Below are 14,997 nucleotides of genomic sequence, written 5' to 3'. Positions count from 1 at the left end.
TGCCATCCCATGAGGCAGGCGTTAGGATCAGTTTTGTCCTCTGCACAAGGAAACTTCAGTGAAGTTTGATGGTGTCACCAGGGCCAGCAAGGGACAGAGATGGGATCAGAGTCCAAGCTCATCTGAAGCCAGATCAGGGGGGGCCAGGCACCTGTGGGGGAGCTGGTGGGGTTGGATGGGGCGTGGCTGATCTCCCCGGCTTTTGCACAGGTCACTATTGGAATGTTCCTGCTCTCGGGAGACCCCTGCTTCAAGACGTGAGTGCTGGTGCAGGCCAGCTGAGGGGTGGGGGCTCTGTCCTGGACGTTGTGGGGGGCGGGGCAGGGACTCTTCCCTCCTCCAGGCTCATGGGGTCCCCTGTCTTCTCCTGACCCCAAGCTAGGGCACCCCAGTCACACCCCTCTCCGTTTTCCCTAGGCCGCCGTCCACTGCCAAGTCCATCTCCATTCCAGGCCAGGATTCCTCCCTGCAGCTGACGTGTAAGGGTGGCGGGACCAGCCGTGGTGGCAGCAGCAGCAACTCCCTGACGGGGTCCCGGCCCCCCAAGGCCCGGCCCACCATCCTCAGCTCAGGTACCGTTCCCCACCTGCCCTCCGCACTCCTCCTGGGACTAAGGCTTTCACCTCCCTCAGTCCCAAGGTCCCAAGGGGGGACACTTGGTGAGCAGAGAAAGCCAGTGGGGTGGTGTTCACCCACCCTTGGTCCGTTGGGTGGGCATCTGCGCCCCTCCCATGATCCGGGCTCTGCCTGGCCCCAGAATCACAGCAGCACCTTGGACTGAGATGGATCAGGTCGCTGGCCTCGTGGCTCTCCCTGTTGAGCAGGAGAGACAGGGGTCAATGAACAATAAATATATCAAATGCTTGTCCGCCTAGAACTGTGACGAGAACTGGAAGAGAGATATAGAAGGTATCCGCCTGGGGACAACCAGGGAAAGCTCCCTGAAGGGATGTCATTTGAGCTGAATCTGGGGTGTATTGTGCCATGTTCCTGGCAGAGGGACATGCTAGGAGCTCTTGTTCTGCTCCTTGCTTTGTGACCCTGACCGGCCGTTTTACCTCTCAGGTCTCAGCATCATCCTCTGCAAAGTGGGATCAGCAGTAGTAACCACATCTGGGTTGCTCTGGGGAGGAACTGAGTAAATGCATGTGCCTTTCCTGGCACCTGGGTCGTTCTATTTCCCAGCATGTTTCCATTGAATTATCATTATTACTAATGTTACAAAAAATGCAAATGAACCTGACTCCCCAGAGGAGTGGGTGTGGCAGTTAAGAGGGGGAGGTACTACCAGGAAAGGAGCCCAGTGCTGTAAGGGGTGGAGTAGGCCCTCCCCCAACAAAGCATGAGCCTTGGTACCTGCACCCCGTCCCTGGGGGTGAGCTCAGAGCTGGGAGGTGGACAACCCCCAAGCTGATCAGTAAGCAGGGTGGCACATGGTGGCCCTAACCTGTGCCACAAGAACAGTGAGGGCACGAGGCCTCAGATCCTGTTTGCTGGGTTGAGTCTGCCCCCAGGGCTGGGAGCTGAGAGGGACCCTCTGACCCCGAGGGCCAGCTTTCCTGCCCTCCCATTTTTCCTGCACACCAGCCAAGTGGGGCCCAGAGCAGAAAGCTGGGCTTCTCCCTGCCTCAGCCTGGGGGCTGCATGCAGGAATGGGGGCTTCCCAGTTACACTGCTCTCTCCAGCTTCAGGGTGGGGTCCCCAGAGGAGCAATCTGGGGACCAGGGCACCCCAGCACATGTGGTGCTTTTTGTGTAAGGAAAGAGATGCTTCTCCCACGTTGGGTGGGAATTTGAGCCCCACAAGCCTCTCTCTCCCTGCAGCCCCTCAGAGGCAGAGAACCTGCCGGGACTTGAAAAGCCTTGTGGCTTTGGGTGGGGACACAGACAGGCCTACGGTCCAGGCTATGACCTGGGTGTGCTCATGTCTGAAGAGGATGGAAGAGTCTTTGCTTCCTGGGTAGACCAGAAGGACCGGTGGGTGGGTGGGTGCTCTCTGAGCCCTGGGCAGACCCTGCTTGGTTCCCTGTATCTCTTGCTGCCAGTGCCTCAAAGTGTGTTCCACACCCTTATTTACTCCACTCCAGCTACACAGACCCCAGCTCATTGAAGCCTCAGGGCCTTTGCTTATGCTGTTCCCTGGGTCTGGAAGGCCTTTTCTCTGATGCCTTACCTAGCCTGCTCCCTGCCAGACATCCTGAAGGTCTTTCATTAAGGCCACCTCCTCAGAGAAGCCTTCCCTGATTTCAGACTGGATTTCAGACCCGCCCTCCCCTCATATGCTCCCTGCTGTGGGCCATTGGCCAGTTATGGTTAATTATGGGTCATTTTTGTCCTACATTCTTCCTTCCCACTACTGGGTGCCTGTGACACCCTGTCTCCTGTCCCCCAGCACCCAGTAGAGCACCCCCCCCCAATATTTGTGGAATGAAGGAATGATCCTGGGTTAGAGTGCTGACCTGTAGCTCAGGACAGGTTGCTGCCCCCCCGAACCTCGGTTTTTCCATCTCTTAAGTGGAAATACATAGTGTGCCCCGCCCCCCCACCCCGCCACATTCAGTGAGAGGACTAGTGAGAAGCGAGCATACTGGTCACCCCTGCCCCTCCCGGCCTCCAGGGGTTCCGGAGGAGCCAGACCACAACCTGTCCAGCCCCGAGGAGGTGTTCCATTCCGGCCACTCCCGCAACTCCAGTTACGCCAGCCAGCAGTCCAAGATCTCGGGTGAGTGCCCGCCCGCCCTCCCCATGCCCTTGGCCTCCCAGCCTCCCCGACCCCCCGCGTCATGACCTGCACCCCACCACCGCCCAGCAGGCTACAGCACAGAGCACTCGCGCTCCTCGAGCCTCTCGGATCTGACGCACCGCCGGAACACGTCCACCAGCAGCAGCGCCTCGGGCGGCCTCAGCATGGCCGTGGAGGGGCCCGAAGGCAGCGAGCGCGAGCACCGGCCCCCCGAGAAGCCGCCGCGGCCGCCCCGGCCCCCGCATCTGTCGGAGCGCTCGTTCCGGTAAGCCTCACCGCAAGTGCTGCTGGAGAGCAGCGCCCTCTGGTGGCTCCCGGAACCTCTCCTCCCCCTGTAACACCGGGGCAGCTGGGCCCCGCTGGCTGGGCGGCCTTGGGTGTGTGGCCGTGGAACCAGCTGAGGCTCCGTGCTGGCCGCACCAGGCCTGGCGCGCATGCTCAGTGGGCGGATGGTGCGGGTGGTCTAGCATACCCTGGGGCCCGCCTGCTTCCGCGCTCTGCGGCCTCTCAGAGGCTAGCACTTAACCTCCCAGGGCCTCTGCGGCCTCCTCTCTAAAACCAGGTCACAGCAGCATCCGCACGGTAGAGTTGATGTGACGGTTCAATGAACATGTCTGGACCGGCTTCCAAGTGCACTCGGAGGGTCCTGAGTGCGGTGGAGGGGGACTGGGTCCTATGGTCGTGTGACTTTCCTGACTCCCGCCCCACCCCAGGAGGAAGAAGGACTCGGTGGAGAGCCACCCGACCTGGGTGGATGACACGCGCATTGACGCTGATGACATCGTAGAGAAGATCATGCAGAGCCAGGACTTCACGGAAGGGAGCAATACTGAGGGTGAGCTGCCAGTGCAGGTGGGGTGCAGGGGTTGGTGCCGGGGTGGGCAGCCAGCAGTGACAGGGGGACAGTGCCTGGGGGCTCCCTGGCTTCGCTGCCCCATTCAGCTTCCATCTTCCCCGGTGTTCCCACAGACAGCAACCTCCGGCTGTTCGTGAGCCGCGATGGCACCACCACCCTGAGTGGTATCCAGCTGGCCAACAGGTAGGTCGGGGGGAAGGTTCTGGGTGGGTGACAAGGGTGGCTCTGGGTCCCTGTGGTGAGAGCGTATGGCTTCTGCATCCCACTGACCTAGCTTTGAATGCCACCTCTTGTTCGTGTGACTTCGGGCCAGTCATATCTGTCTGAGCCTCGGTTTCTCCATCTGTCAAATGATGTGGATCACACCATCTCACCCAGAAACCTGGGACAAATGCCCCAGGGTTGGTTTGGGAGGATTCTGAGGAACCTTGGAAAATGCCTGGCACAGGGCTTGCCACACAGCAGGGGTTTCATGTATCTTTATTTAAGATCCCACTTTTCTTTTCCTTCCTCTTGGGCCTGGGAGCTCCTAAAAAATGATGATGACGACTCATGTATCTGTTAAACAAATAGTTTCTGCGCACCAGCTCCGATCCACAGTTCTGAGCTAGGTGCTGGGAGTATGGCAGTGAGCAACATAGATTTCTGCTTCATGATGTTCAGAGGCAAGCAGATGTGAGGGCCAAACTTGTGGCTTGAACTCTGCCAGTATATAGAGTATCCTCGACATCATTCATTTACAGTATGCTGGTCTGTGTGCCTGGCTCATTGAATGAATGAGTGGAGGAACTTACCACCTGCAGGGCTGTGCTGAAGCCTTTACTCCTGGTTCTTGTGGGCCAGATGGGAAAGTGCCCATTTAACATCTAGGGCCAGAGCAGTAGGAGGCTTGGCTGGGCTACACTGGGTCCTCAGACCTGCCTTCTGGTGTTGTTTGGCTGACGCCTGCTGGCCGAGGCTCAAAGTTGCAACTGCCATCTTTGCGTGGCCTAGGCTGCCCCTAGTGGGGTGGGCAGAAAGGAAAGAGGGCACTTCTTGGGGCTTTGTGACATCCCTCTCCAGCCCCCTCTGAGGATGAGGAAACTGAGATTGAGCTGCATACTGCACCCCAAATGACCACAACCCTGCCAGTGGGCCTGGCCTCGGTGGGAAAAGCTGATCAAGCTTCCCAACCTTCTACTGCACTTTCAGCAAGCCCCATAATCCCTCTAAACATCAGTTTCTTTATCTGTCAAGTGGGCTTGCTGCAGATCCTCTCTGCCTGAATTGCTGTGAGGATGGGCACAGCACACCCCAGCATGTGAGCTGCTGGAACCCAGGGGGGCTTGGACATGGTCTGTGCAAGCTCTGTGATTCCACAGGCTCAGGTACTTAACATCTGTGTTACCCTGGGCAGGTGACTCAACTTCTCTGAGACTCAGTTTCTCTCTCTGCAAAATGGGGCCAGTTAACAGTGCTTGTGAAGTACCTCCCAGGGCTGGCCCAGAGGACCATCAGGGAGGACAAGCTGACCTCTTTCTCCCCACAGGGTCTCCTCTGGGGTCTATGAGCCAGTCGTGATTGAAAGCCATTGAGGAGCAGGTGCCCCGGCTGGAGAAGGGCCCTGCCTTCACGGGCGTCCAGACCCGCATCATTCCACAGGGGACCTTCGCCTTCGGATCACCATCCATGCTGCCTCTCATCTGTGCCTCCTCCATGCACTCCAGCCCCAAAGCATCATTCCATTGACCTCCCATCTATGCTGGGATGCTCATGGCCCGCCAGGGCCCCGGGCACCACTGTGAATATTCTCCTCTGAACCACTAGAGGGCAGGACACATGGGCCCATGAAGCAGGTGGGCAGAGACCCATGGCGGGCACCGCCCCTCTGAGACCCACCTGGGCCCTCGGTGAGGACATTCAGCAGTTCCTGCACATGCAGGGAGGCTGGTGGCCGCGGGCCCTCTGTCCTGTGTCCCTGTTCACTCCAGGAGCGCTGGCTCAGCCCTGGCAGGGCCTCACTCCATTGCCCCCTTGTCCTTGGAGGGGCAGTCCACCCCCCGGAATCCTGCCACCGTGGCCCTCTGACTGCTTAGTGCTTCAGCCGTCCCTCCCCTGCGTCCCGGGGGACCTGCTGGCGGCCTCCTCCGGGAAACCAAGACCTCAAACCTCACCTGTGCTCCGGATTGAGACCCCACCTCCCCTGCAGCGAATGTTCTCCTGCTGCCCGGCAGCCTGCACTTTGCACACGCTTGTCTCCAGCACAGCGCCCTGGCCCTCGCCTGCCCATCCACTGAGCCCTTCCCCAGGATCCCTGGGCACTGCCTGCCGTGCGGTCAGCAGCCCAGCCCTCGCAGCCCGGCTGGAACGTGGCACTGCCCCTGCCCCTCCCTGCCCTCTCCGGTTGTCTCCAGCTCAGGCCTGAGCCCCCTGCTGAGAAAGGTCTGAGCCTGAGCAGCGGTTCCCCTCTGCCCAGGGCTGGGTCCTGGGCAGCTAGCTTCTGTTAATGAAGCCAGGAAAGGTGCCTCCCAAGGCCCTGGAGGTCAGCAGCCCGGCTGGGCTGGGTTTGCCAAGCCAAGCACCCTTTCTCTCCCCTCAGGCTCAGCTGGCCCAGGCCGGGGCCGATGCGGAGAGGCAGATGGGCTGTAGCTGGACTGGCCCGGAGCTGGCTTCCTGGCCAGAAAAGCCTCAGCCAACCTCTGAAAACATGCCCTCTCTGGGCAAAGGAGAGGGCGGGGTGGGGGGGGCTCCATTAAGGGGGTTTTCCCAGCGGGGAGCAGTCTGGCCCTGCCCCCGCCCCTACCCCTCGCTATACCCTCTGCTCTCAGCACTTTCCCCTGGCCTTGTCCTTGTTACTTGCTTGAAGGTGGGTTCTGGGTGCCCGCCAGTCCCTGGACAGACTCCCCCGACACTCTAAATTTCACTCATTTTGTATAAACCCAGCAGGCTGGTGTTTGCGTAGCCCCATACCTTTTTCCTTTTCTTTCCTGATTGTTTGTTTTTTCTTTTCTTTTTCTTTCCTTCCTCCCTTTCATTTTCTTTTTTTAAGAGTTCACAGTTTGGTATTTCCTCCTCCCCCAGGCGAGGGGAGGTGCTTCTGTTCTCCCCCTACCCGCTGGCTGGGTTCCAGCAGGGCTGGGGATCTGGGGTGGGGGGTGGGGGATGCCCTTCCCAGGCTGGGAGGGGTCCTTGCCTTCTGCCCCACTGGCAAGAATTGGACTTGGTCTTGGAACCTCCTGGCATTGGGACCAGAGCATTTCTAGGATTTCTGTTGTTTTTAACGCCCTAACCCTTTTAGAAAATGAATGTGAGAAGGTGCCTGCCGAGGCAGGATGGAGCGTTTGCTCTGGCTGGGGAAGGCTCTGGTCAGCTCTGCAGGTCCCTTCCTGCTCCACAGACACCTGGCACTTTAAAAGGGAGCTGGCCGCACTGTCTGCAGTTGAAGTGACCCCCAGAAGATGGGGGAACGCTATCCTTCCCTTCTGTATCTGCACGACCTCAGCCCAGTGAGGCGATGTATTCAGGGTGTCTTTAGGGTTTGAGTCAACATTCTGGGGGCTTCAGGCATAAGATAGCTGGTTTTGGTGCTGTTGGGGAGAATTCCCCATACCAGGAACCCTAGCCCCACCCTAGGCGAGGTCTGAATTTGACAGTCACCCCAGAAGGAGACAGAGCCTGCCACACCCTCCCATGCCAGGCCCTGGGCCAGGGTAACTGGACTGACAGAATTCGGCCACAACCAAATCGATGCTGGCTGGAGCCGGAGGCCTGGAGCCCCGGAGCCCCAGCCTCATCCCCACATGGGAGCCCTTTCTTCGACCCTCTGGTCCCCTCAAGCTCAGTGAATTCCCATTAGGTGCCCACAGCTCTGGACTAAAAATCCTATATTTAGAAAGAGATAGAATATATTAGAGATATTTTTGGAAAGGAATTGGTCTATGCAATGCCAGTTTGGAATCTTCTTGAAAGACAGTTTAACGTTTTTACTAGGAGATTTAAAGAAAAGAAAGGTCTACAATATTTTTAGGTTGTTTCTTGTTTTTTTTTTTTTTTTTTCTGGTCACCCCACAAACCGACCACATGGCATGATCCGCCAAGATGGAGAATGCCCATGGTCTCCTCTCTTTCGGGAGATGAGCAGGGAGATGGGGGGAGGGGAGGCTTTTTGTTTTTTTTTTAAACACCCCTCCTTTCTAACAGAATGTTACCATCACCACCCCCTGATTCAGTGGGCTGTGTTTGTCCCAGCTTCTGTTGTAGAAAATAACCTTGTAAGGGGAAATCAGCCTAGTGTCAGTGTCTTGGTTTGGGGGGGGGCGGGGATTAAATGTTGCAGATTTTGTTATGGCATGTTGGTTCTTGCTTGTTTTACTGAGTTGAATCCCGGGTCACAGATGGCATCAGAAGGGAGCCAGACGTAGGAGATGACACTCTGGGGGTGGGAGAGACGTCGGTGGCCGGGGTTCTTGGTTGTCCTGGCTGCAATCATTACAATTATTATCACTGTTACTACTACACATTCGTTGGGAGGAAACTTAGGCCCAGGAAGGGCAGTTTCTTGCCAACCTCACACTTACAAGGTGGCAGCTCTGACCTCAGAGCCCAAGTTCAAACCTCCCCAGGGTCAGGTGGCCTCTAACAAGCACGCCTGAGGACCAATGACTGCTTGTGCCTCAGCTTTCGCAGCTGCAAATGGGGCTGTGGATCAAATTAGGAGGTGGGTATACAGGAGGGCTCTTGACCCACCCGAGGGACGCTAAGAGTTTTCCCAGCCTCCCTAAAGCCACAGGCCAGCATTGTCTCCAGGCTTGGACCACCTCACTCCCTGCCCTTGACTCAAGTTCCTGAAGAGCTGGCATGGCCACCAAGCTCTGGGAAAGGCAAGTCACCCTGGGCCTTTCATGAGCTCAGAAATGGCAGGAATCCTCAGGGCTCTGGACAAGCTGGAAGGGACCAGACTACCAGGCCTTGTCCCAGCCCAAGCACTGCATTATCTTCACCCATTCTCAGCGCTGATGCCTGCTTATGCCCCAGAAAACCCTGGAGACTGATTCTCAGCCCCTTCCTCGGTTCTGTGCACACCTGGGGAGGGATGAGTTGGCTCCTGGCTGAGCCCCAATTCTGAGACAGAGAGGGAAGGAATAGGCTGTAAGGTTCAAAAAAAGTTTGCTCCTTTGAAACAGTAATGCTCAGTGGTGGCTCAGACAGTAAGAATCTGTTCAGTCCCTGGGTCAGGAAGATCCTCTGGAGAAGCGAATGGCTAGCCATTCCAGTATTCTTGCCTGGAGAATTCCATTGACAGAGGAGCCTGGTGAGCTACAGTCCAGTTCAGTTTAGTTCAGTTGCTCAGCTGTGTCCGACTCTGCGACCCCGTGGACTGCAGCACGCCAGGCCTCCCTGTCCATCAACAACTCCCGGAGTTTACTCAAACTCATGTCCTTTGAGTTGGTGATGCCATCCAACCGTCTCATCTTCTGTCATCCCCTCTCCTCCTGCCTTCAATCATTCCCAGCATCAGGGTCTTCTCAAATGAGTCAGCTCTTCACATCAGGTGGCCAATGTATTGGAGTTTCAGCATCAGTCCTTCCACTGAATATTCAGGACTGAATTCCTTTAGGATGGACTGGTTGGATCTCCTTGCAGTCCAAGGGACTCTCAAGAGTCTTCTCCAACACCACAGTTCAAAAACATCAATTCTTCGGTGCTCAGCTTTCTTTATAGTCCAACTCTCACATCTATACATGATTAATGGAAAAACCATAGCTTTGACTAGACAGAACTTTGTTGGCAAAATGTCTCTGCTTTTTAATATGCTATCTAGGTTGGTCATAATTTCCTTCCAAGGAGTAAGCGTCTTTTAATTTCATGGCTGCATTGACCATCTGCAGTGATTTTGGAGCCCAAAAAAATAAAGTCTGTCACTGTTTCCACTGTTTCCCCATCTATTTGCCATGAAGTGATGGGACCATATGCCATAATCTTAGTTTTCTGAATGTTGAGCTTTAAGCCAACTTTTTCACTCTCTTCTTTCACTTTCACCAAGAGGCTCTTTAGTTCTTTGTTTTCTGCCATAAGGGTGGTGGGTGTCATCTGCGTATCTGAGGTTATTGATACTTCTTCCAGCAATCTTGATTCCAGCTTGTGCTTCATCCAGCCCAGCGTTTCTCATGATGTACTCTGCATATAAGTTAAATAAGCAGGGTGACAATATACAGCCTTGACCTACTCCTTTCACTATCTGGAACCAGTCCATGAGCTTGCAAAGAGTCAGACATGACTAAGCACAACTTTCACTTGTTTTTTTCCATGCTAAGTGAAAAATCAATATATAAAATGATGGGGGGAAAATGTTCCTCTCAGCTTTGCGATGGGCTCAGACAACCCAAAGAGACAGATGCGGCCAGCAGGAGCAAGCCACGCCTGGTTCAGACTCGATCTTTGCATGCCCCTGCCCCCCTCCCCTCCAAGTGAACACAGCACAGGGAGAGCCTGGCATTGCCAGATGCTATTCTCTATAGCACTGCAGAAGTCATCAAAATCTTAAAGCTGGTTGACTGATTCAAAGCTCCCAGTTGTGCCAAGCCTCATTCTGGGCACTGGGGATACAGACCCTTTCCTCAGGGAGCTCACAGTCAAGTGGGCCAGGTCAACAAGTAAATCAGATAATTAAAACGCAGTGATGGGGCTTCCCTGGTGGCTCACTGGTAAAGAATCCACCTGCCAGTGCAGGAGACTAGGTTGGATCCTTGATCCAGGAGGCCCCCACATGCTGCGGAGCAGCTAAGCCCTCTGCGTCTCAAGTATAGCCTGTGCTCATAGAGCCTGTGAGCCGCAGCTACTGAAGCCCGCATGCCCTACAGCTCGTGCTCTGCAACGAAAAAGCCACGGCAATAAAAGGCTCTGCACGGCAACTAGAGAAGAGCCCTCGCAGCGACGAAGACCCAGCGCGGCCAAAAATAAATAAAAAACAGAAAGGCAGTGACAAGCGTCTTCCTGGTGAGGCACTTGGGGCTGTGAAGCACAGAGGAAGGGACCCCGGCTCCTCTTTCTCCTCCCACCCTAGGCGGGTCCTTGAACTTTTTCTTTACCTTACCCTCAACAGACACGTTCGGGCCTGGGGACCAGGAAGTAGCGCCCTCCGGTGGTGGAGTCAGCTATACACCACTGACTCAGACTGTGATCTCCTGAAAAGTTCTTGCCCCTCTCTTGAGCCTCCTTTTCCGTACCTGAAACACGGGACTTCTGACCATTCACCCACATCCTGTTCTGGCTTTAGGACTCTTAGATATTGAGAGATGGGCTTTTTTTTTTTTCCTCGGGCGAGTTTGACAGGACCGAGCCCACAAGTGCCAAGCCTATCTCGGTTCCTCAACTCGGTCTCACTGCGGAGAGATTCGGGAACGCGTCACAAAATGTCCTCGAGAAACTACATTTCCCGACATGCAAAGAGGAGGCGGTGCCCGCCCGTCTCCGGCGACGAGGTCCCGGACCATCCTGAGGACTACGACTCCCGGCGTGCCCCGCGGCTCAAGGCCAGAAGGGCCCGGATCCGGAACCGGATGGGGCTTGCGTCTCCGGTGCCTGAAGCGCTGGGGAAATGGTGAGCTTGAGGCCGAGTGTTGGCAATGGGGGCGTCTGGGAGGTGGGGGTCTTGGGTCTGCTCGGGAGCTGGGGCTTGAGCACTCGGAGCCGGTATCGCTCTCCCGCCGTCCCATCGTACGAGTGATAGACTTTGGCCCGGTACTTTCTCTTCCGACCTAGAAAAGATACCTAGTCAGTCACGTCACATGTGTCAGCTGAGTAAATGGACGTGATCGGGCCGCAACGACCCCCACTCCTTCCTAAACGGAGGATCTCTTCCTCAGTTGAATCTTCCCTTTTCTGCAGGCCACGGGAACAGACCAGGTGGTGGGACTCGGCCTCGTCGCCCTTAGCCTGATCATCTTCACTTATTACACCGCCTGGGTAATTCTTTTGGTATGTGTGCCTCCCCGCCCTCTCTCACCTCCCATCCCTGGATCTTGAAGCCGACTCCTCACATCATTTTAGCGGGCACTGTGCTAGGTGCTGTCACTGCATATCTCATGAAAGCTCCAGGACAGCACTGTGAGGAAGATGGTAACAGGTGCCCCTATTTTATAGGCGAGGAAGCAGAAGCTCTAGGGGAGGGCTCCGGGTGGAATCCTTAACCACTCCACTGCGAGGTCCTGTCCTTGATTTGCTTTGCTTTTGATGGGAGTTCTAGTCCTTCTGGTTATCCTGCGGGCACTTGGGCATGACAATCCCAGTGGATTTTGTCAGAGTGTTTAGCATTTTTTTTCCCTGTGGGAAATCTTTTTTGGTTACTGCTTTAAAAGTGCAGTGTTTGTTTGAAGGGCAAAATCTTGCAGAAGTCGGTATCCTTTGGAGAAAAATGTTGGTAAAGAAAACCTTGGAGTCCTGGTTGGGAATCACTCGTGGATTCCTCATGTCCCCTTTGTCCTTGCCAAGTTGTGAGGGCAAGTCCTACCAGGTCTCTAGCCCCAACTTTGGGCAAGCACCAGTCAAGTGCCCAGTACACAACCATTAGATAACTGAAGGAAGGGAACAAACCAAGGCACCCAGAGTGCTATCATCTTAGAGAAAAGCAAATGCAGTGCTTTGATGGGGTCAACCCCTGAGATGGAGGAGGTGGGCTATTTGGACTTGGGGAGCTGAGCAGAGCAAGGAACACTCACTAGAGCTCTGCCTTTGATGCCAGCCATTCATCGACAGTCAGCATGTCATCCACAAGTATTTCCTGCCCCGAGCCTATGCCATTGCTATCCCACTGGCTGCCGGCCTCCTGCTGCTCCTGTTTGTGGGTAAGTTCCCCCAACCCTGGACAGGGTGTCTCGGGGACCCCATGACCCCCTCCCAATACGGAACATGCTGCTACACTTCATCACTCACTGTACATCTGCTTGAGGCTCCTTACCCCCCAACTCATGTCCTGGGGTTTCCCTGTTCATCCTTCAGGGCTGTAAGTCAGTCTTCCCAATGCCTCAGGCTCACTGAAATCTAATGGGATGTCTCCCTCTTTCTTGCTCCCTCCACCACCACTGCTCTGCTCACACCTCTCACCTCTCACCCCCTTGTCACCCTGATTCATGATTCCTGCATCCCTCTATCTCCCAGGGTCTAGCGTGTGGGCCTTATAGGGGCAGGGACTGTGGTTTTATCATTACTATGTCCTCACCCCAAGCACAAGCTGTGGCACTGAGTTGGTGCTCAAGAAAGTGGTTTGGATGAATCAATAATTAGCTCTCTGGATGATGGGGTAGGTGGATGATGGATGCTGAGTGGGTGAGTGGTTTGGTAGATGGACAGGTGGTCGGGTGAGTAGATAGATAGTTGGGTGGATCTTATTCCCTGTAGAATCAGAAACACTAAACTCAGCAAATTGTGTGTGGTAGTCACTCAGCTGATGTTTGTTGAATGAGTGCACGCAGAAGTGTGGCTTGATGAATGATTAGGGAAATGGCCTCCAGGGCATGGCCTGGAGGGCAGTTAGGTAGCTTCTTGGCCTCTTGTGTGGCTCACTGCCATGCTTGGGTCCTGCTCTGGCCTCCCCGGGCTTCCCTTGTGGCCCAGCTGGTAAAGAATCTGCCTGCAATGTGGGAGACCTGGGTTCGATCCCTGGGTTGGGAAAATCCCCTGGAGGAGGGAATGGGTACCCACTCCAGTATTCTGGCCGGAAGAATTCCATGGACTGTGTAGCCCATGGGGTCACAAAGAGTCGGATACAACTGAGCAACTTTTCACTTTCACTTCACTTCCTGGCCTCCCAGCAGTCCTGAGCCAGGATCTTACCTGCCTTTTCTGGTCTGTGTATTCCAGGTATATTCATCACCTACGTGATGCTGAAGAACCAGAAGGATACCAAAAAGGCTCAGTGAAGGCCCAGCAGGAATGAGGCTGCTGGCCCCTTCTCTGCTGCTTCTCCAGGCAGACCCAACGGGGGTGCCCACAGGACCCATCCAGGCACTGAGGCCCCCTCAAGCCTGATTGCCCTGCAGACACCCCTGTGGGATGGAAGCCGTCAGGACTCACCCCTGGCTGACCAGTGCCCTTGCTCCTCCTTCCAGAAGCCAGGGAGAAGTACCTGGAAGTCTCCATCTCACCCCTCTTCTGACTCAGGGCCTGGAAGATGCTGGTCCCCCTCCACATACACACACACCTCCCCTTCAGACCACTATCATTTTTCCCACTGGGTTCTACACTTGCCTCAGTTTCCTTCTTGTCATATGATGGTGTTGGACTTGGCAGGTTCTGGGGCATCACGTGACCTCTCCCCACATGTCCTGCTCCTCCACAAAGGCAGCCTTCCCAGGTCTGACATAGCCCCAGACCCCACAAAGATTTCTGGACCTGGAGAGCCTAGAGGGAGGCCTTGACCTCTAAGGGGCCCCGGGGTACATTAGGTTGGCCACAGGGGGCTCCCCAGATTGACTGCTTCTCCTGGAGGCCCAGCCCCGCAGCCTCAGTGCTGGCCTGATGGGAGAACTGAACAATAAACACTGTTTTCTTTGTCTCAGTGCCATCCCTGACCCAAGGAGCCCAGGGGCTGGGAGCTGGCCTGTGCATTGGTCTCAGGTCAGGAGACACTGGTTTGTGCAACGAGGGTGCCTTGGGTACCTCCTGGATTATCCCCGTGCTGGGCAGAGGACAGAGCAGGGGCCAGGACTGATGTGGATCTGGCCTGGTGCAGCTCACAGCGAGGGAGTCTGGAGGCATGGCCATCTGCCAGACATCACATCAGCCTCTACCTCGCCTCCCCTGTGCCAACCCAGCCAGTGGGCACTGGTATATTAAGGACCCTCAGACCCCTAAAAGCCCAAGCCCATCATCTGTCTTGCACCCAGCAGCCCAACTTAGTGTGACTCTGAGCAGAGGGCCGCTGTGAGCCAGAGGAGGGCTGTTTCCATTGTGTTCCGGTTGACTGGTCCAGGCCTCAGCTCGAGCCCCTGGCAATCCCACCGTGCCTCTCTGGGCAGCCAGCTCTCCCGTTCACAGTGTGAGCCTCTACCCCTCACTTCCTTGGGTGCCCATTCTTCCTCCAGTTAGCAGAGGTGTCCCGCCCCCCTCATCAGGAAAGAGCCCAGCTGCAGGCACACCTGCCCTGTGCTTACCTGTTCCCCTCCCCATCCTCCAGTCCAGGTGGAGCTGCCCTCCTGGACTCGGTCCTGTCCTTTCCTACCACTGTGGCAAGGGCCTGCTTTCTGATGATCCCTCTCAGGGGAACAGCCTCTGCCTCGCAACGTGGTCCTCCAGTGTTAAATGAACGTGTTATAGGCTCCATATAAGGGACCCTTCATCAACCCGTTAACTCCCTCCAGGTCTCTCCCCGTCTCCTCTTCACAACTAAACTTCCCCAAAGGGTATCCACCCCTGCCCCCTGT

The 14,997-nt window shown here is 55.7% G+C and overlaps 2 protein-coding genes across 4 annotated transcripts in view; both read left to right on the top strand.

Moving 5' to 3' along the window:
• The window catches only part of FAM102A (family with sequence similarity 102 member A), a 34,979-nt gene extending 27,052 nt beyond the window's left edge, over window positions 1-7,927 (top strand). For 2 of the 3 annotated variants that reach the window (XM_043469669.1, XM_043469671.1), the window contains exons 5-11: window positions 211-257; window positions 418-572; window positions 2,617-2,721; window positions 2,809-3,007; window positions 3,456-3,577; window positions 3,712-3,781; window positions 5,127-7,927. In XM_043469669.1, coding sequence (XP_043325604.1) covers window positions 211-257; window positions 418-572; window positions 2,617-2,721; window positions 2,809-3,007; window positions 3,456-3,577; window positions 3,712-3,781; window positions 5,127-5,172 — 744 coding nt within the window. In that variant the 3' untranslated portion in view covers window positions 5,173-7,927. The remainder of the gene's footprint in view (window positions 1-210; window positions 258-417; window positions 573-2,616; window positions 2,722-2,808; window positions 3,008-3,455; window positions 3,578-3,711; window positions 3,782-5,126) is intronic. The other variant, XM_043469670.1, reaches the window with a different exon arrangement.
• A 3,110-nt stretch (window positions 7,928-11,037) lies between these two features.
• DPM2 (dolichyl-phosphate mannosyltransferase subunit 2, regulatory) lies at window positions 11,038-14,127 on the top strand. Its single transcript, XM_043469667.1, has 4 exons — window positions 11,038-11,177; window positions 11,465-11,554; window positions 12,318-12,420; window positions 13,436-14,127. Exons 1-4 carry the CDS (start codon window positions 11,175-11,177, stop codon window positions 13,492-13,494), a joined length of 255 nt encoding a protein of 84 aa, XP_043325602.1. The 5' UTR covers window positions 11,038-11,174; the 3' UTR covers window positions 13,495-14,127.
• Window positions 14,128-14,997: the final 870 nt, after the last annotated feature.

This window comes from Cervus canadensis, chromosome 5 (genome assembly GCF_019320065.1).
Source record: "Cervus canadensis isolate Bull #8, Minnesota chromosome 5, ASM1932006v1, whole genome shotgun sequence".
In the NCBI taxonomy this organism is placed as follows: Eukaryota; Metazoa; Chordata; class Mammalia; order Artiodactyla; family Cervidae; genus Cervus; species Cervus canadensis.
This window is presented reverse-complemented; position numbering and strand designations above follow the sequence as displayed.